The 20086-nt window shown below is 49.1% G+C and overlaps 1 protein-coding gene across 1 annotated transcript in view; it reads right to left on the reverse strand.

Annotated features, from left to right (window-relative positions):
• Positions 1 to 209: 209 nt before the first annotated feature.
• UACA (uveal autoantigen with coiled-coil domains and ankyrin repeats) overlaps positions 210 to 20086 on the reverse strand; it is a 28062-nt gene continuing 8185 nt past the window's right edge. The window contains exons 2-18 of the mRNA XM_066558859.1: positions 16525 to 16658; positions 15931 to 16019; positions 15119 to 15183; positions 14434 to 14491; positions 13818 to 13888; positions 13605 to 13711; positions 11905 to 12086; positions 11433 to 11470; positions 11218 to 11301; positions 10578 to 10685; positions 8947 to 9045; positions 8712 to 8748; positions 7839 to 7891; positions 3983 to 6643; positions 3303 to 3455; positions 2002 to 2067; positions 210 to 1915 (exon numbers count right to left, since the gene is read on the reverse strand). Of these exons, the coding sequence (XP_066414956.1) occupies positions 1844 to 1915; positions 2002 to 2067; positions 3303 to 3455; positions 3983 to 6643; positions 7839 to 7891; positions 8712 to 8748; positions 8947 to 9045; positions 10578 to 10685; positions 11218 to 11301; positions 11433 to 11470; positions 11905 to 12086; positions 13605 to 13711; positions 13818 to 13888; positions 14434 to 14491; positions 15119 to 15183; positions 15931 to 16019; positions 16525 to 16658 (4077 nt within the window). The 3' untranslated portion in view covers positions 210 to 1843. The remainder of the gene's footprint in view (positions 1916 to 2001; positions 2068 to 3302; positions 3456 to 3982; positions 6644 to 7838; positions 7892 to 8711; positions 8749 to 8946; positions 9046 to 10577; positions 10686 to 11217; positions 11302 to 11432; positions 11471 to 11904; positions 12087 to 13604; positions 13712 to 13817; positions 13889 to 14433; positions 14492 to 15118; positions 15184 to 15930; positions 16020 to 16524; positions 16659 to 20086) is intronic.

Below are 20086 nucleotides of genomic sequence, written 5' to 3' on the forward strand. Positions count from 1 at the left end.
GACATTCTGGTGACCTCCCATTTCCTCCTGGCCATGGATGTGGAACCTTCCCCAGGGAGGGGACAGCCTTATGGCTGGACTGGTTCATTCCATGAGCCTGCAGACACCCCCCTTTTCCCAGGATGTATACAGTGCACACCTATTAAAGCTCAAAACTCCACTGGTATTTCTGTATCCTAAAAAGAATTGACCACTACAGTACAAAAAAAAAAAAAAAAGAAGAAACCATTTTATTGATGTTGTAATATGAGAGAGATTTAGAAAAACATACCTAGAACTCCCTGGATAAGGAAACACAGTATCAAAATAGGTCAGTTAGTACAACAAAACAAATCCTCTCCAATAAGTTTCAAGTAATGCAATCATAAAAGAATTTGGCTAAAAAGTAACTCTTTACTCTGAGATGTTTTCTGTAATAGTCCTCTAAGAAACTAAAGGAAAGCAGCAGCAGATCTGTTTTACTACAGACACATATTTAGTAAATATATTAAGGGTATTTCTATATAAAAACTGCCCTGCACATCCATCACTGTCTGGAGCCTCCACGTGGCCTCTTCAATCCTACAAGACTCTGCCCAAAAAGGGAGAAAATAAAAGGAGATAAACACAACTCTAGTGTAAAAAAAGGAGCTCAAGGCCTGGAGGGGCAGCTGGGGGAGCCCAAACAGCACAAAGCAGGGAACTCTGACTTCAGCCCTCATTTTTCAGGAACATGGAGAGGAAGTTTGGCTTTTCTGCATCAGGATGCCACATTCCCCCTTGGTGGTTATCAGCAAAGGCTTTTAAAAAGCAGACTGAGGTCAGCACTCACTGGTGCTCAATTTAAACAGCCCTGTTCCTTAACAGGCTCATTTTTCAAAGACTTCCCTTGAACAGTAACAAATTTCATGGTTTGTTTTTTTTTTCTGTTTCATAAAACTTCCTTATGGAAACCATTCTTCAGTTAAAAATGAAGCCTTGTTTCATGGGGAGATTCCAGCAATTAAAAATTCTCCTTCCATTAATCCTCACTACTGACATCTTCCCCCATAAATAAGATTAAAGCACATCATTTACAGCTCGGACTTCCATGAGGTGGTGTTTGAAAATGCAGTACCTGAGCTGCCCCACGTAGCTGCTCAGTCCCACCCTGGTGAGGAATGAAATTGTGCAGCAGCAGCAGCAGGACCATGGCACTGCTGCTCCCCAAACCAGGCCACTCCAGCCTGCAGGAGTCAGGGCTGAAGCATTCAAGAACACTTTAGGGGCAGGGAGTGTTAGTGTTTGGATGGAAAACCTGATTTTTTTAAGTCTTGTAGAAGCGAAGGCACTAAATCTTAAGCTTATTTATTAAATAAAGGCTGTAACTTGGCCAGCCAAGTTACAAGAGACAGCAAAACACCTTCCTGTGTGTGTGTCACAGCACATCCTGCTCAGCCAGTGTGACAAATGAGCCACTTTCTCTTAATCATTAAGGGACATCCACATCTACAACACTCAGCCACACTGCTCTGCACAGTTTATTTTTAACCATCCCATGAGAGTTCAAGTTCAAGGATCAACTGGAGCTTCTGGGTATAGGTCCTGCTTTAGCAAGTGGTCAATCAGACATTAAAATAATTTAACCTCTATGTCATCATTTTGACAGTTTTAAAAGATGCTGTATACCTTTTATCCATCTCATTAAAAAAGCGCCGGGCCTGAAACGCCATAGCCCTGGTTTAGTGTTAGATGAGGAGAAAATGCTTCAGCTTTGAGAATTGTGTGGTATTGGGAGGCTGTGAGTGCAGCTTTACCACCACCAGTGATTCAGTATCAGCACGAGGGCCCTGCAGTTCTCACTGCCCAGGCTCAGCAGCAGCACTCAGCACACCAGGCCCTGCCTCATGCGGATGATCTGCAGCAGGGCAGCCTGCACATCTTCATCCATGTGACCCTGGAGAGGCAAACACCCGTCACCAACACTGAAACCCCCCTGGGCACCACCCACCTGCCCCCAGGGGAGGGATCCTGCAGCCTCACCTGGACAGCGCTGAGCAGGTGTGTCCTGTACACTGCCACCACCTCCTGGTGCTGCCGGGTGGCGTCCTACGGGGGACAACAGGGACACCAGGTGAGCTCCTCACACCTTCAGCCTCCGCCCCTTCCACCCCTGTGCACCCGGGTGTGGGCACTGCCACACCAACCACAGCTGAATTTGCAGGTTCAAGTTTTATCCCTTCCACTAATGAAGGAAAAAAAGTGGCTGCTCTTCTGCTGGGAGAATAATCACAGAATATCCTGAGCTGGAAAGGACCATCAGAGCCCAACTCCTGGCCCATTGTGGTGGTGGTTGAGAGTCCGGTCAGAAAGAAAGTCAGAGAAACTTTCCCAGCCATTCCTCTGGGAAGTTTTGAGAAAACTCAGAAAAATAATTAAAACAATCCTACAGTTAGTATTTTGAACTTGTAAGATGTTTGCAAGACAAGTGTTGTCCCTAATTAACCAACAGTGTAAGGAGTGTTAGTTGAAGACCAATCAAGTCCACCCTTCTCAGAACTATCTACAAAAAGAATGTGAGTCTAATAAACTCAGCTTTTACCTTCTAGAAACATCTGAGTCATGTTGCTTCATTCAGCCATCCCCAATACAATAGTGACAGCCCTGCACACTGCCTTCATCACAGCATCAGCTATTTGGTTAAAACCACCCTTTTTAGAACACTTTCCCTCACAAGAATCAGCCCTGCAAATACTCTGATAGATGTATTTGTGAACCTGAGCAGGAGCAGAACTCACTTTGCCCAGACACAGCTTTAATAATGAGCTTTACTGAGGCCACAGAGGTGTGCACAAAATCCTAGCACTCAGGCTGTGTCCCCTGCTCTGTCAGTGCTTCATGACAAACAACACACCCAGGGCTTGCAGGCAGAGGAACACAACTCAAAGCCATTAAGAAATTACCACCTCAGCCTTCCAAGGTGAAAAAAAAAAAATATATGGTTGTAAGAAATTACTAAAGCTGAGCCTGCATTCAGAAATGGTCTTGGCAGGATTATAATAGAGTATCACATAAACACAGAATCTCCCACTCTGCTTATATCCTTTTTATCTGGAGAAGCTGTCAAGTGTTGCAACTCAAACTGAAGAGGAAAGCAGAAAAAAAAATTACAGAGAAGCAGAACTCAGGGGCAAAAGCCCAAGCAAACAATGGATAGTGTACTTGTGAAGTGTGAGGTTGCTGTCCCACCCCCTGCTCCAGCAGGCACATCCACATTTCCCTGTTTACACAGGGAATTAAGCAATGCTACTGCACGTCAGACAACACCTTGTGTGAGCACTTACAGCCAGCTGCTGCTGGAGTGTTTTCACTTGGCTCTGGAGCAGTTCCACCTGCTGGTTGTGCCTCTTGGAGGGGATCCCAGTGGTGTATGTCAGCTGGGACAAGCCGTTGAGAGCCTGCTTTAACCGCTCCACGTCGTTCAGCAGCTCTGTTATCTGTAAAATAAAAACACAGAAAACACCATTTAAGGATGTCTCACTGCAAACTGCTCTTTAACATTCTTTCGAGTCTGATGAAGCCCAGCAAGCACTGAAGGCTCTTTGTCCCAGCTTGCAGAGAGAGGACTTTGCTTTGCTGACATGCTGGTTCCCATTGTGCTCCCTGGCACTGGGGTGTGGCAGGGACAGTGACATAAGAGACTGAAAAAAGGGAGGATCTAAGGACATTCCAGGTCTAACTTCTAGGAATAACAGTGAACCTTTAGAAGGCAAGCCAGAGATGCCCAACAAACACAGCTCCAGAGGAAGGAGGAGCCGATATCCCCAGAAGTCTGAAGCTTTAACAGAATTTAAACACTACACAATGTCCAGAACATATAAGGGACTGGAAAAACTTTGCATGATGTAAAATCAGGGCTTTGGGCCAACCCTGGGTTCCTAATGCTCAGCACAAAGTGGTGCTGGAGCACCTCAGGAGCTGAATGCTGAGCTGAGAGCATCAGGAGCACAAACCCAGATCTCACCTTGTTGTCCTTGGCTTCCACCTGCTTTGCAGACTCCTGGATCCTCTTCTGCAGGTCAATAATGGTTGTCAGTGATTTGTCACACCTCTCCTTCTGGTCCTTGATCTCCTGCTCGATGCTGCAGCTCCTGAGCTGGAGCAGCTCCTTCTCGTCCTTGAGGGACAGCTCGCTCCTCCTGGCCTGCAGGGCCTCCTCGCAGGCCTGCTCGTACTTGTGGCTCATGCTGGCCAGGTGGCCGGCCATGCTGCTCACCTGGGCCTCCAGGTCAGCCTTCATGGAGCTGTACTCTGCCACGGCCACCACCTCCTGGCTCTGCAGCTCTGCCAGGGCCTGCTGGCTCCGCCGCAGCTCCTCCTGCAGCCTCAGCACCTCCTCGCTCTTGGCCTGCGTTTCCGCCTCCTTTTCCTCCAGGCCGCGCTTGATGGCCGCGATTTGTCCCTCCAGCCCTTCCTTCAGCTGGGTGTATTCCACCAGAGGCACCGAGCACTCCTTCAGCTGGGCCAGCTCCTGCTGCAGCTCTCCAACTCTGAGCGTTTCCTTGTGGTATCGCTCCTCCTTGCTGCTCAGGGCCTGCTGCAGCTCCTCCACAGTGCGGCCCAGGGCCTCCCTCAGCGCCTGCAGCCGCTCTGACGGCGCCTCATGAGCCACGGCTCCCTCCTGCTGCCCCTCCTCTCCCGTGTGCTTCCTCAGCAGGGCCCTCAGCTGCTGCCTGAGCTCCTCCATGCTGCTGGCGCACAGCCTCTCCAGCTGGTGGCATTTCTCTGCCAGCACGTAGTTGTGCTGCAGGTCGTTCTGGATGGACAGGAGCCCGCTCCTGAGCTGCTCGCTCTCCTCTCTGCACCTCCGCGCCTCCTCCTCGCTGCCCCTGCACCTCTGCTGCTGCTCCTGCAGCTGCGCCCTCAGCTCCTTCACCGTGCCCTCCAGGCTCTGCTCTCTGTCCTCAAAGGAGGCCACCGGGGCGTATTTCAGCTTGATGCACTCTTGGATTGTGTCCAGTTCCTTCTTCTGGGCTTCGATTTCTGCCTGCAACTGCAAGATTTCATCTTGCCCCCTCTGGTGCTCAGCCCTAACGGCAGCATTGCTCTCCTGCAGCTCTTGCACGCTTTTATTTAAAGTATTTACCGTGGCTTCATGATCCTTTAAACTGATATACTCCGTTTTTAATTGGTTCTGTAAGAGTTTCACCTTGTTTTTTAAAGCTCCGTTTTCTTCGTTTACCCTCAGGAACTCCTGCTTTATCTCTCCAATTTTGCCCTTCAGATCTGACAGCTCCCCATTGGTCTTTTCCAGGGTGCTGTTGAGGACAGTTTTAACCTCCTCGTGCGTGGTGGCCAGCACATACTGATCCCTCAGGGTCTCCCTCAAGCCTGTGTTCTCAGCCACCAGTTTGCCCACTTTTGCCTGCTCCTCATCATATTTCTTCTGAAGCTCAGCAAGCTGCTTCTCAAGCTCAATCCCATTAGATTTTAAAGCTTCCAGCTCTTTCTTGTGCTGCTCTGGAGACAGGTACACAGCTTGCAAGTGGCTGATATTCTCATTTAAGTTGTTCTTCTCTGCCAGCAACTTTTCAGCTTCTGCTTTGCTTTCATTGTACTTCTTTGTTATTTCAAAAAGCTTTTTTGTCAGGTCACCCACAGCCAGATCGTTTGCTTTCTTCAACTCCTCATGAATTTTTAAAGGCACATTCTGGCTTTTAATTTCAGTTTTTAGCATTTGGACTTGCTGCTTCAGCACCTTGTTATCAGCCTGCAATCTTTCAAGTTCCTTCTGCAGAGTCTCATTCTTCTGTGATAGCTCAGAAATTGCCTTCCCCAGCTCCTCTTCCCTCTGCTCAAACCCACTCCTCATCTGCTCGTGCTCCTCTGCCTTCACATGCTGTGCCAGCTGAGCTCTCTGACTCTCAGACTCCCTCTGTAATAGCACCAGCTCTGCCTGCAGCTTCTCCCGCTCCCCCTCCACCTCTGCTAACCTCCTTGCCTTCTCATTCACCTGGTTTGACAGCAAACCCTTCATGTTCTCAAACTGCTCTGCGCTCACAGACTGGGCCAGCTTGGCCGCCGTCTCTCTGAGCTGCCCTTCCAACTCCGTGACATTCCTGCCCCTTTTGTCTCGCTCCATCTCCAACTTCACAAGCTCCTTCTGCAACCTTTTGTTTTCCTCCACCAGCCTGCCCTCGTCCCTCCGGAACTCTGCCACCAGCAATTCGTTCTGCTTGATCTGGTTCCTCAGTTTCCCCACCTCGGCAGAGGCTCCCTCATACTTGGCCTTCATCTCCCGGAGCTGCTCCTTCAGCTCCTCCGTCGCCTTGCTGCTCCCCGAGGCCACCTCGCTGGCCAGGTGCTCCTTGAGAGCCAGGAAGTGGCTCTGCATCTGCTTCACCTTGCCCTCAGAGTCGAACATCCTCTTCTGCACGTCCTTCAGGGCGTCCTCCAGCTGCCTGACCTGGCTGTCAGACTCTGCCTTGCTCCTCTCGCACTCTGAGGCCAGAGCTCTGCACTCCGCGGCCTTCAGGGCCAGCTCCCTCTGCAGCTTGCTGATCTCCTCCTTGGCTGCACCAAAGCAGCTCCTCAGGCTCTCCAGCTCCTTCTTCAAAGTCTCCTTCTCGGAGCTGGGCGACTGGCTAGGCAGGGACAGCTCCAGGGGCCTCAGCATAGACCGCGACTGAAGGAAAATTGGCACAAAAAAGAGAAGTTCACAACTCTGACAGGTCACATACATGTGTTTATTGCTTATTCTTTGGGGCATGGGAGCTGCCACTCTTTGGGGCATGGGAGCTGCCTAAAATCCAGCTGATCTGAGCATCACTAGTACAAGAGATTTTTTATTTTTTTTTATAGTAAGTTATTCTTGCCCCTATTGGAAAACAGGTATTTTGGCTTTTAACAGCAAAAATCCCAAATATAGTTCTGCATTACTGCTCCCCAGTCATGGACTGGTTTGGGTTGGAAGGGACCTTAAATCCCATCCAGTGCCACCCCTACCATGGCAGGGATCCTTCCACTGTCCCAGGCTGCTCCAAGCCCTGTGCAACCCAGCCTTGGACACTTCCAGGGATCCAGGGGCAGCCACAGCTGCTCTGGGAATTCCATCCCAGCCCCTCCCCACCCTCCCAGGGAACAATTCCTTCCCACTATCCCATCTAAACCTAGAGGGGCAGGTATAATGCATCAATTCCACTTCCTTGTTCTGCATTCATATTTAATCACTCATCTGCTAGAACAAATTTAATTTATTAAGATATTGCTCCCATCCCTCAAGTGTGTGAAAATAATTTTATAAGGAATCAGAGCAGAGAATGCCATGGCTAACAGACCCTTCTTGCTGAGAAGACTGAGGAATGCAGTCACTCAGAATTCTGGAAGGGTTTGGGTTGGAAGGGACCTTAAAGACCACCTCATTCCACTGCCAAGGGTCTGCTGGACCTTGTTTATATACAAATTGTTGCTTTAAAAGATTGATAGCTATCAAACAGAATTGTCAGGGAATTATTATATAGAAGGCAAGAAAAGGAAATCATCTCTATATTATATTGTTTTATTATAATATTATAATTATATTATTATAATAGATTAATAAATTAGAAAAATTTTATGGAGATGAGCCCCCAGTTTACAGAGTGGCTGTGTAAAACACGTTTAGGAGAGCTCAGGACAGACCTAGGAGCTCCCTGCATTTCCAGCCTGTCACAGACAGGACTCTAGAGGGCACCCGCAGTAAAAAATAAACACAGAAAAGCAAGAATTCCCCAAAATCGTGTGCTCAGAAGCAATGCTCAATAAACACACTTTTATAAGCACGTTTAGCTTTCCCAGCATGACTACCTCAGAGTTCTTTCCAGTGGAAAAATATTTATTACCTGGGATTCCACTGCAAATGCTTGGCCTTGTTTAAGTAATAAATCTTCTTTTCCTGGATTTTCAAAGCAAACAGTGTTTAGGCTCTGGTTAAAAACAGGAACACAATCACAAGAACACTGATTTTCCTGCCCAGCTTTATTCTGGTCACTGGGGTCACGCCAGGCTGAAGGCTGGTGTTTAAGTACTTGTTATTAAAACAACTTCTACTTAATGAATCCCCACAGGAAGCCTGGCCAAAGCCCTCCTAAGGAGGAGGACAGAAGTGCTTTGCCAGGCTGGGCTCTGTCCTGCACAAGGGTCAGGGCTGGCAGCTTGCCCAGCTCATGTCTGCACTGACCTCAGCAGGGAGAGCATCCCCTGCACTCCCCATCCAGGACTCCTCCTGCCAGGCAGCCAAACACTCCAAATACCATTTAATCTGTCAAGAGCCCTTGTGTTACTCAAGGACCAGGCAGGTCTGCAGCTGGGCTGGATGCAGGAGGCTGGGAAGGGTTCATTCCTCAGACGAGTGGGAGCCCAGGTGCTGTGCTGAAGGCAGAGCTGCTGCTCCCCAGCCAGGCAGGGGCACTGCTCAGCCTGCAGGGACGGACAGGGCAGCTCCTCTGGGAGCACAGACCCTGCCCAGCTGGCTGTGCCTGTGAGCAGAGGGCACAGCAGGGTCCCCAGCACATGTCCCAAGGCCAGGCACTCTCCATCCTGGGAGATGGAGCTGCTGGCAGCTCCTACAAACACAGCTCTGCTCGCAGGGCTGGGCACGAGGCTTGGCTGCATTTCAGACCAGCAACAGCAAGAGATGACCAAAAACCCCCTTTGATCCCTGCATTCCAACGCCCCATCATGCACAGCAAGCCTGAACAATTAACTGTACTCACTGGTTCCAAAGTTACCTCCAGACCCCGCAGAGTCACCCTAAAATCAAAGGGCAAGAAACAAAAGTCAGGCTGAAAATTCACTTCACATTTCTGCTCTGTGTTAAACTAGGGTGAAGGGGCAGGGAAAGCTTTTGCAATGAGATAACCATTCAACAGTTTCAGCAATTTAACATGCTGAAGTACTTCCTGCTGTAAATATCAATTGCTATATCCCATTTCAAATCACTCAACATACTTCATAATACTTGAGTTTAGCTTTGAGAGCTTCAATAGTCCTTAAACTTTCTTCCTGCTGCTTTTCCTTGGTAGTCAGGATTTTCTTCAACTCATCTTTCTGAAAGAGAAGGAGTGCCACATAGCCAAAGCCAAAGAATGGACAGGGTTGTAAGACCTCAAGGAACTTTTTGAAGAGTTTAGACAGAACTTCAACCAAGATCAGCACCGAAAGAATCTCTAATTTTTTGCTTCTGGAGCTCTTCTTCAAGACTGCTCCTCTACAGGAGGAGTCTTGAAGAATGAGTCAAGAATATGCACCAACATAACCTGCTACTGTTTAATTAATTCATATTTGTTAGTCTTGCATTACTGAAAGTCACTACAGAGATGCTTAATATTATCAGTGTGCTCAATATCCTAAGTGAGCTTTAAAGGAGCCGTGGGAAGGATAATTATTTGTAGTTACAGAAATGCTGTGCAGCTGCACAAACTGATCCAGAGCAGTAGATGCTTCACTTGGCATTTTTAGGTAGTTTTTAAATAGTGTATTTAAAACTGCAGAGGAAATAAAAGAGAGAGCTGCTTCCCCTGCTCCCCAGTGCTGTTACACCTGCAGGTGACACATCCTACCTCATTCTCAAGATCATCTGCAAACATTTGCTCCTGCAAAAATGACAAAAAAAAAATCCCCCCCAAATAATTTTCTCAATGATGTTTAAGGGGCTCACACACAGTTCATCAGCTGACAAATCCACCCCAACTTCTAATGCTGCCCTTCCAATTTCCATCCAGCTTTATTGCTCTGATTTTATTTCTCTAGCTAGGGGTTGAGGGTGTCTGACAGAGCAATGTCTGAGAAATGGAATATCTCCTGTTTCCCAGCTCAGACACTACTGAGGCAGTCAACTACAGCTTTTCAGAAGAAGTTTGCTGATTTGGGGAAGTGACTATTAAGAAGTTCATTTTATAAAGGCAATTCTTAAAACAGGAGTTCAGACAAGCCACTGACTGCATTAAGAAATATTATTTCTATCCACGGGCTGCATTTAGGAGGGGCTGCATACATGTACCTCTAAAAAATACAGCAAAGAAACAGCCTCCACAAAGCAAAAAACCAACAAAAAAATCCTCTTTATGTTTTCTTTCTACAGGTCACACTTAGACTTCCAAAAGGAGGGAAGTTTTTTTTAAATCAACGTTTAAAATTTGGGTGAGAAACTTTTGTTGGAAACCTTTGGCTTTGTTTTCTTGCCAATTGAAAAATTTATTTTTTTTCTCTGTGCTTGCACTCGTAGTAACAGCTGGAAAGTCAGCTGATGACAGGGCCCTGCCACACACCACCTACATTTAATGGAGAGATGAAGTTCAGTCTCCAAACTGCAGCACTCCAGAGCAGCCCATTGCTGGGGAGCAGAGCCACAAATGCTGCTGCCCCAATTTCTGGGTGTCAGGGAAGCACATGGCACCAGCCTCCTCACAGTTCAGGTGTAACTACAAGACCAAAGGCTTTTCCAGCAGCCAGTGGGGACACGCACATTGCAGTGATTCCCAGGAAAGCAGTGCAGACCCCATCCTAACGCCATGGGCCTTCCTGTCAGCACCAGGTGGCTGTCCCAGCTTCCCAGGCAGGCATTCCAAGCCTTGGTTTACCTCAGTGAGCTGCAGCTGTAGCCCACTGATTCTGTCCAGCAGCATCCTCTGCTCCTCCTGCACTTCCCTCATTCGATCCTTCAAATCTTGGTTTTCCAGCTCCAAGTCCTTCAAAGTCAAATATGGCATTTAAAAACAAAAACGGAGACCTCCCCACACTACACACACATTGGCAAAGGTAAAGACTCTGAGCCAGCAGATTTAACAGCTACTGAGCACTCCAAGCCCTGCCTAGCCTTTTGAAACTGCAATGACAAGGGAATGAGATGGGAAAATGAATGCTGGTTAGTGGAACAATTATGACACAGATTATTTTTAGTATGACACAAACATACATCTCCTGAAAATGTAAAAAAAAAAATCTTCCTCATTTGTGACTGATTTTACTGCAGAGGCAGAAGGTTAAGAGGTAGGAAAGCTTGAGACAGGGACACTTCCAACTATTTATTACCCAAAAAAGGTGCAGTTTTTCCCTGAAAAAAAGTTTACAGCTCATCTGCATAATTGCCACACTGCACATCATGCAATTAGGCTTCAAGCAAGCAGCAGTACACGACCGTTGCTGAGGGGATCATTAGTGCTCAGTCCAGCAGCCCAGCCTGCCTTTAGTGCCTGTGGCTCACCCTCCCTGCCCACCCACCTGAGTGCTGGGCTCCTTCTGGAACAGCTGGAGCTCCTCCTGTGCTCCATAGCCCCGGCCCCACTTCTGGGACACACTGGAGACCTGTCAGTGCAGCAGCAGAGCATTCCTTCAGATGCCTGTGCCATCCCACCTCCCCAGTTCCACTGGGACAGGGGTCACCCCACAAATGGTCCCCTCTCAACCCCTCACTGACAAATGGCTTCACCAAGTACCTTTTGCTCAGCCTGCCCTCTCTTGATGCTGTCTCTTCCTAAAAAGGCATCACAAAAACAGGGAGTTACAAAAGGCATTTTGCTCAGATTCATACAGCAACGTGACACATTCAGCTAATTCCATCCCCCTTCCACCCTGGGAGGGCACTTCAAAAAACAGCTCACCACACCCCCAACTAATCAAACATGGAAACATCCTCAAGGTTTTCTATAAAATAAAGGCTATTTATTTCTATAAATAAGGGTAAATAACTCCCATGATCAATACTGTTAAACCCTCGAGGCATCAGAGCCTGCAACCCTCTTAAAAGCTTTGCTAAAACCACACAACCCTAATAACTGTCCTTCCCCTCCCAAACAGGCAGATCATGACCTTTGTGGTCAAAGGACCACAGCTGCCCTCCCAAACAGCCCCTGAAGCCACAGGGACACAATCCCACACCCCAAGGAAGGTGCTGTAGGTTCCTCCTACCTCTGCTGGAGTCCTCAACGGCAGCTTTTATTAAAGCCAAAATGTCAATATTGTCCCCAATCCTGGCATAGTAAGCACAGTCATGGCCAAGGCCATCAGTCAAACCAACATCAGCACCATTCCTGAGCAACACCTCCACGGCATCCTTGCAGCCATATTCACAGCCTAACATTAGGGCAGTCCTGGCATGGGGAGAGAGAGGGCGTTGAGAGACCCGGGGACCCCACAGAGCATCACTCACAGAGCCAGCCCTGGTACAAACATGTCTGACCTCAGAAACCTCAGCCAAGGCACCTTCCCTCTGCCCACACAGGAAACAGCTTTCCAAAGTCACTCGGCGACGTTTAAATATTTGTGCAAAAGCAAACAAACCCACCATAATAACAGTATTTCTACAAAACCAGCATAGACTTGCTGCCTTTGAAACCACCCAGTGTTTGGAGAACTCCCATGACTTTGCTTTCCTCTACAGATACAAATCTCAACAGACACAACAAACACCAGGCAAGGAGTTTAGACAAGGTTTGGAGAGGGGGTGCCTGGGAGCCCTGGAGTGCAGCCCTGGCAGAGCTCCCCAAACACTCCCCAGCTGCAGGACGTGCAGTGTGAGTAGCCAGGCTTTGTCCCACAGCAGCCTCATGTCATGGAGCAATTCTCCAAGAAATCCCAGGCAAAAGCAGCAGCTACAAACAGAACCCAGGAATAAACAGCTCAAGGTCCCTTGGGAGCTCCACTGCACTCAGGATTTCTTGCCAGAGCACCACTTCTGCCATGGCCCATTGTGCACGTTGATCCCAAAGGCTGCTTAGGACAGAAAAACCCTTTAAAGAACCAAGTGCAGGTTCCCTGCTGGCAAGAACAAGCCTGGGAATATTTTGGATGCCAGCAGGAGCAGGAAGAAAGGCCAGGTGTTGAATTGGCAGATCCACTTGTGAACTGACTCCCAGGTTCTCCTCCCCCAGACTGAGCCCACCCATTCTGCCAAGGGACAGCCTTCCCTCAGGTGCATCCATTCTGCCAAGGGACAGCCCTCCCTCAGAGCCATCCATTCTGCCAAGGGACAGCCTTCCCTCGGGTGCATCCATTCTGCCAAGGGACAACCTTCCCTCAAGGGCCACCCATTCTGCCAAGGGACAGCCCTCCCTCAGAGCCATCCATTCTGCCAAGGGACAGCCTTCCCTCAGGTGCATCCATTCTGCCAAGGGACAGCCTTCCCCCAGGTGCATCCATTCTGCCAAGGGACAGCCCTCCCTCAGAGCCATCCATTCTGCCAAGGGACAGCCTTCCCTCGGGTGCATCCATTCTGCCAAGGGACAACCTTCCCTCAGGGCCACCCATTCTGCCAAGGGACAGCCTTGCCCCACCAGAACCATCCATTCTGCCAAGGGACAGCCTTCCCCCACCAGGTGCATCCATTCTGCCAAGGGACAGCCTTCCCCCTCAAGGGCCACCCATTCTGCCAAGGGACAGCCTTCCCTCAGGGTCACCCATTCTGCCAGGGGACAGCCTTCCCTTAGGTGCATCCATTCTGCCAAGGGACAGCCCTCCCCCAGGTGCATCCATTCTGCCAAGGGACAGCCTTCCCTCAGGGCCACCCATTCTGCCAAGGGACAGCCTTCCCTCAAGGGCCACCCATTCTGCCAAGGGACAGCCCTCCCCCAGGTGCCAGCAGGAGCCCAGCAGTGCCCTGCAGGCCTTACCTGCTCTGCTTGTCCCTGGCATTGAGGTCGGCCCCCCTGTCTATGAGCAGCTGGCACACCGCGGGGCGACACATCTGGGTGGCCAGCACCAGCGGTGTCCTCCCGTCCTGGGGGACACAGGGGACAGCGTGAGGGCAGGGAGCAGCCAGAGGGGGCCAGCAGCTCCCTGCGTGCAGCAGGGAGGAGCAGGAGGAGGGGGAGGCAGCCCCTTACCCCGTCCTTGGAGTTGACGGCGGCGCCGTGGTCGCAGAGCAGCTGGATGCTGGCGGAGCAGTCGGACATGGCTGGGGACAGAGCAGGACACAGGGAGGTGACACGGGGCAGGGAGGGGACCTCGTGCTGTGACAGCAGCCTGGGGAGGGCCCAGGCACAGCCCTGGGGGTGTGTGTTCCACCAAAATGCCCACAGCCAGGCTGAAGGATGATGGGGCTGCAGGGCTCGGCTCTCGCACCACCCACAGCAATCAGACACTGCTGTGCAGCACAGCGAGGCTGCAGGAAACCACCCACAGCAACCAAACACTGCTGTGCCAGACACTGCAGCACAGGGAGGCTGCAGGAAACCCAGAGCAAAGACTCTTCACCCACCCCAGCACTGCCCTGAATCTCTGCTCGTGATGCTTGAACGTTTTACCCAACTTCATCTCAGGCCTCCAAGCCCCGTAACACTGTTAATGTTCATTATTGAGGACAAATGTCATGGCAATATAAAACACTCTCTCCTACTACAGCCATCAAAATTAAAAGAGAAGGATTCAGCCCATCTGGAAGTAAATGCATTAATTAAATCTTTGTTTCCACACAGTTACCAGCAAAGCCAAGCCCTTCACCTGCATCATGAAGAGCAGTTCTTCCCTGGAGATCCACATTCTCTGTTGGACAATTGTACTGTTGAAATAAATAATCCCAGTTATCAATCAGAATCCAGACTGCATTTACAACATCAGGTGTTTGAGCTTTAAATTAAAGCAATAAAACGTGATTTAAATAAAAAAGATGCACAGGAATTGCACGATTCATTTCACAGATAATGAGCCTTTATATCTGCATGGAGACACGCATCAATTAAAAGTTTAAAAGAACTCATTCAAAATAACAAAAAAAAAAAAAAAAAAATCAAATGAGCATACACTGACCAGGAATAAATGAAGAAAAAATAAACATCACACAAACCTAAGACAACCCTCTAACACTGTTTCATTAATGAGAATTTGTGGCTGTAAATGCCCAGCTTTAAAAGACAGCCCCATTTTCTTCAAGAGCCACAAACTACAACTTGATTTGACAGTCTATGAAAAGATTTAAAAAAAAAAAAGTTTATTTTATTTATTTTAGCCTTCTTTCAGTCCCAACCTGGTATTTAACATGAAAAGGTCTCTCCCCCATGACTCTTATTTTTTAAAAAGAATCCGATTGAGAAAGAAATCACATATCCCAGTTTTGAACCAGTGTATGTAAAGCCACCTTTCCCCCCTCAATATAAGAGCTGTAAGAGACAAGCTGTATTTTCAGTACCTGCAAGAGCTTCTGCAAGCACAAAGCATGGCCATACTTGGCAGCCAAGTGCAGGGCGTTTCTGCCTGAAAACAGAGAACAGCAGCTCAGGGTTTGGGCCAGTGAATTCCTGAGGAGCATTCCCAGCATTTTAGACCCAACAGTTCCTGTGTGCCAGTCCCTGCAGATGTGTGCTGAGACATCTCCCCTCTACACCTCACTTTGTTACAGTTCATTTGTGAAATTAATCTCAAAATACCGCATCTGACTCCGCACAAGGAGTTAAAAAATCAATTCTCCCATAGGAGGAGGCCAAGTTATCTCTGTAAACTTTCTTATTCTCAGCTTCATATTAAACCTAATAAATTCTGAGTAACAACCTGAAAATTAGCACCTGTTTTTAACTGTCTCTTCCATAAGACAAACTCTGCTACCACACAAGGAAATCTGGAAGGTTCTGAGCCCCTGAGGCTCAGCTGGGCACACAAACACCTCCCACAACATTCCACAGGGTCCTCACCTTGAGTTCTTTTAGAACTGCTCTTATCCTGTTGCTCTCACCCAGAAATGCTGATCTCATCAGTGAGTCTGGAGCACATTATAAACACAATTACAGCAGCACAAACCCACATTCCTGAAGTTCTGCTGCATTCATGAATTCCATGACAGGCCAGTTTCCTCAAGACCAGCAACACGCCACACAAATAATTCATTTTTTGCCAGCTTCAGAAAGAAGGAAGAGCTATCCTGTGGTCCAGCTTAACTTTATTTCAGAATGAAACCCAGCTGGGAGCATTTTCAGGCTGCCCTTTCAGGGCCTGTGAGGAACCCACCTGCAGCATCAGTGGCTGTGATATCAACTCCGTGCACCAGGATGGTGTTCAAGCAATCCAGGTTTCCCTTTGATGCTACAACATGGAATCTTAAAAAAAAAAAAAAAAAAAAAATAAAGACCTTGCTTAAGCACAGCTGATTTGTACACAAGAATGGCAATATTGGCCAGGAAAGGCAAAGCAGCAGGGAAGTGCTACAGGGGCCAGCTCTGGACAGCATCCAGACTTAAGGGTTCTGCAAATATTACTTCAAGGAACAAGGCAAATTTCCTGAGAAACGATCATTATTTACCTGGATCAGTGAACCTGGTGAAATACCAGTGGGGTTTCAGTTTCCCTCTATACTCAAACCTGGCAAGAGCAAGCCTTTAAACACTCATCTATCTCCCCTGGAAGTGAAGATTGTTTGGGAGTTTCCCTTTCCAGCCAGCTGGGCTCCAGCTTGGTGGAGCTAGATTCAGATGAGGTATTACCCAGATTTCTGCGGCCAAGAAGGTTTCTAGAGCAGCAGGAGTATGATTTTCACACTCTAGAGCAGGAGTATGATTTTCAGCAGCCCCCCAGCAGCATTCCCAAGCTCTGGAGGTCACTTACGCGGATCTCCCCTCCACGTCCAGCTTTGTGGGGGTGACCCCCTTCTTGGCCAGGATGGATGAAACCTTCTCCACATCGCCCCTCTCAGCTGCCTTCATTAACCTGTCATCATACTTGCTCCAGTCCGGGTTCAGCTGGGGGACAGAAGCACAGATGTGAGTTTATGGAGCACCAGGATCCACCGGGGCTGAGGCACAACAAAATCCAAAATTGGTTTACAAACAACGTGCTGCACCCACCAGGATGTTTGGAACTGTTTGTGCAACATCCCTGTCACTGTTGTTGGCGTTGAACGTGCAGAGCTCTGGGACAGCCTGGTTAAGCCACTTTGGTCCTAAAGGAGACCTTTAGGATCAAATTTCTTTGGTTTTCCTCATTCTGTTTCAGTTTGTCACGTTCTGACAACAAATGGATGCACTAAAAACACACTCCAGGACATGGCTTTTCCTGGCTGTGCCAGACTGTTCAGTGGGTCATGAATTAGCTAAGTGTGATGGCCAAGGGAAGAACAGCTACTGAGCTGCAGAAGGAAGAGATTCAAAGTTGATGGTTTGGAATTGCCTGCGGTTTCCAAACCATGGAGGGCAGAGAAAGCCCAAGCCAGTTATAAATAGACCACCACCATCCAGCCCCAGACAGCCCTCACCCCCCACTCCTCTCTTGTTTACTTCAAACTTAGAATTTCAGGCCCCAGGCCAAGCCTCCCATCCCAAAATGCAGAGCTTGTTCTCTTCCCTGCCAAACCACCCCTGTGAATGGCTCTGGGCTTTTCAGGAAACTGCTCTGGGACAGAAACCTCACATCCATGCTGGACACTGATAACTGGATATCCAAGGAGCTTTTAAGGGAAGAACAAGGCTTCCAAAGGAGTATTTTACTCAAAATAGGAATATAACATTCAAATCTAACTCTGCACAGCAAAAGAATTTGCAGGTAAGGGTGAGACACAAGCAGCCTGTGGGTGCATGAAGTTACTTTTCACTGCGGGTCAGAAATTCCTCACAACATGAAGAACATTAAAGCAGGTAACCCCAGCCCAGGGTTTAAGTAAAAGAGAGCACACAAAGGAGAACAACCCCAAAATCACCACCTGCACCTGCAGTGATTTGTAAAAGGGTGCTGCACTCATGATCAGAGCAGACAGAGGGGATCCCATCAATCCACACAAATATCTCCAAGAGGTGTCAGAGGACAATTCCACACTGTTCAGTGGTACCCAGGACAAGAAGCAATGGCCAGAAACTAAAACACAAGAATTTCCATCTCAGCATGAGGGAGAACTTCTTTCCACAGAGGGGTCAGAGCCCCGGATCCTCCCTCTCTGGAGACATCCCCACCCCACCTGGCCACGTCCTGTGTCACCTGCTCCAGGTGAGCCTGCCTGTGCAGGGGGCTGGCCTGGAGGATCTCCAGAGGGCCCTTCCAGCCCTAACGACTCTGGGTGATAATCTTCACTCTGCTTTCCCACAATAAACAAGATTACTGTAATCATGAAGGCTTAGCAGCAGCTAACCCAGTCCGGCCCTGCTAGAAGTGACAGGAGTAATAAAAATAGAGCACTAATGAAATTAGCACCAGTGCTGCAGGGCTGAGGTGCAGCACTGACTCATCAATCAATTAACACATCCATTAGCCTGAAGGCCAAGGCAGCCTGGCCTGAGAAGTCACTGCTCTGGTGACATCACCAGTGCCATGTCCCTCCCCAGCTGGGACAGGCTGCCCTCCTGCAAGGCTCAGCTTTTCATGTCAAACACCCTGGAGACTGTGCGTGCACAGCATCACACCCTGTGCTCCTGAAATTCTCCTGGCGCCTTCCCATCCCTACGGGACAGAGATCTCACCTTGGGTGCTGGGATTGCTGGGTTGTACCTCGGCAGCTGATACCTCCCAGCACAACTCAGCCAAATGGACAGAAAGTCCTCCCAAATCCTCCCCAGCCAGTCCCTGCTCCCATTGCATAAAAGTTCTGATTAACAGAAGCATTACTTAAAAAAAAAAACAACACTTCAGTCATTTGTACCCACAGCCTATGGTGCACTAAGTTTAAAAGGGGATGGAGGGACAGGACACAGGGAATCATTCTCACTGCCAGAGGGCAGGGATGGATGGGATATTGGGAAGGGATTCCTGTTTGTGAGGGTGGGCAGGGCCTGGCACAGGTGCCCAGAGCAGCTGGGGCTGCCCCTGGATCCCTGGAGTGCCCAAGGCCAGGCTGGACATTGGAGCAGCCTGGGATGGTGGAAAGTGTCCCTGCCATGGCAGGTTGTGGAATGGGATGAGCTTTAAGATCCCTTCCAACCCAAACCATTCCACGACTAAATCATTACATATTTAACAAACACATTTATCATTTAGGGAAGATTCCTCGCAGGAGGAGTTGCTAAGGAGATACAACACTCATCAATTCAACAGAACTACTCCACCCCATTTGCACAACCCAAGCTTTCACATTTTGCAGCAATGTTTGTGAATTCCTGCCAGGGTACGAAACCCCAGCTAGAGCTCCCAGATACCTACTGTGTTCTTGGCTGCACAAGAGAACCAACAAATCATGCTGAACTCGAGCTGCCAGGAGCCACCGGCCCGGCCACACCCGCAGCGCAGCTCACGGCGAGGAAGCGCTGCCCTGCGCCGCCCGCGGCTCCTCCTGCTCCATCCTCACTTAGCTCGGCTCCCCGAGGGTGCTCTCCCCATCCTCAGCATCATCCTCAGCCTTCATCACTCTGGGACACTCGCAGGAGCGTGCGCTGCCCAGAGCCGCGCTCAGCGCCGGACAGACGGACGGACGGACGGCGCTCAGGGAAATAGTGCCCGGACCCCAGGAGCTGTAAACAACACGCAGGCAGCCTCAGCAGCCCGATCTATTTTCTGATAAGGCACTACTTGATAGGCAGGCGATAGAAAGCAATAGCTATTAATACATTCCCGGCGTGCCCGTGCCCTGAGTCACGGTGCGGGCAGTGAGCTCAGGGGCCAGGCACGTCCCAGCCCCGCAGACAGGCAGGCAAGCGCTCTTCAGAAATGACAAACACGCTCCTCCTCACGGCCACCGGGCACCCACACGGGGGAAGGTCGTGCTCAGCACCGCTAATAACACAGCAGGACTGAAATACTCCCAGCAGTAATTCCTTCCCCGTTCCGCCGCGCCACAAAGCCGCAAGAACCAGACTCGGGCTCAGACTTCAGACAGCTACAACCGCCGAGCAGATGGAATGCCTGATCCTATTTTGACAGAAATGTAACCCATTTTAAATTAGAAAACACACATGCCTCTGCTTCAAAAAAATTCTCCTTTTACAGCACTGAAACCCTTTCTGAATAAAACCTGGTTTCAGCTTACTGCTGCTGCCAGTCTGTCTCCCAACATGTGAAACGAGAGGAGTCACAGAGGCTGTGAAAACATTAAACAGACAGCACAATGATTAACAGGAGGGAGATGGAGAATCCCCTTTCACAAGTTTTAAATTTAAATGGAGATCTCCCAAGTGCCATATTTAGAGGAGTAGGTCAACAAGACAAGCAATGCACTGTTTTGTCTGCAGGAGAGAAACCTGGTCCAGGG

The sequence above is a fragment of the Molothrus aeneus genome, chromosome 13 (assembly GCF_037042795.1).
Source record: "Molothrus aeneus isolate 106 chromosome 13, BPBGC_Maene_1.0, whole genome shotgun sequence".
Lineage (NCBI taxonomy): Eukaryota > Metazoa > Chordata > Aves > Passeriformes > Icteridae > Molothrus > Molothrus aeneus.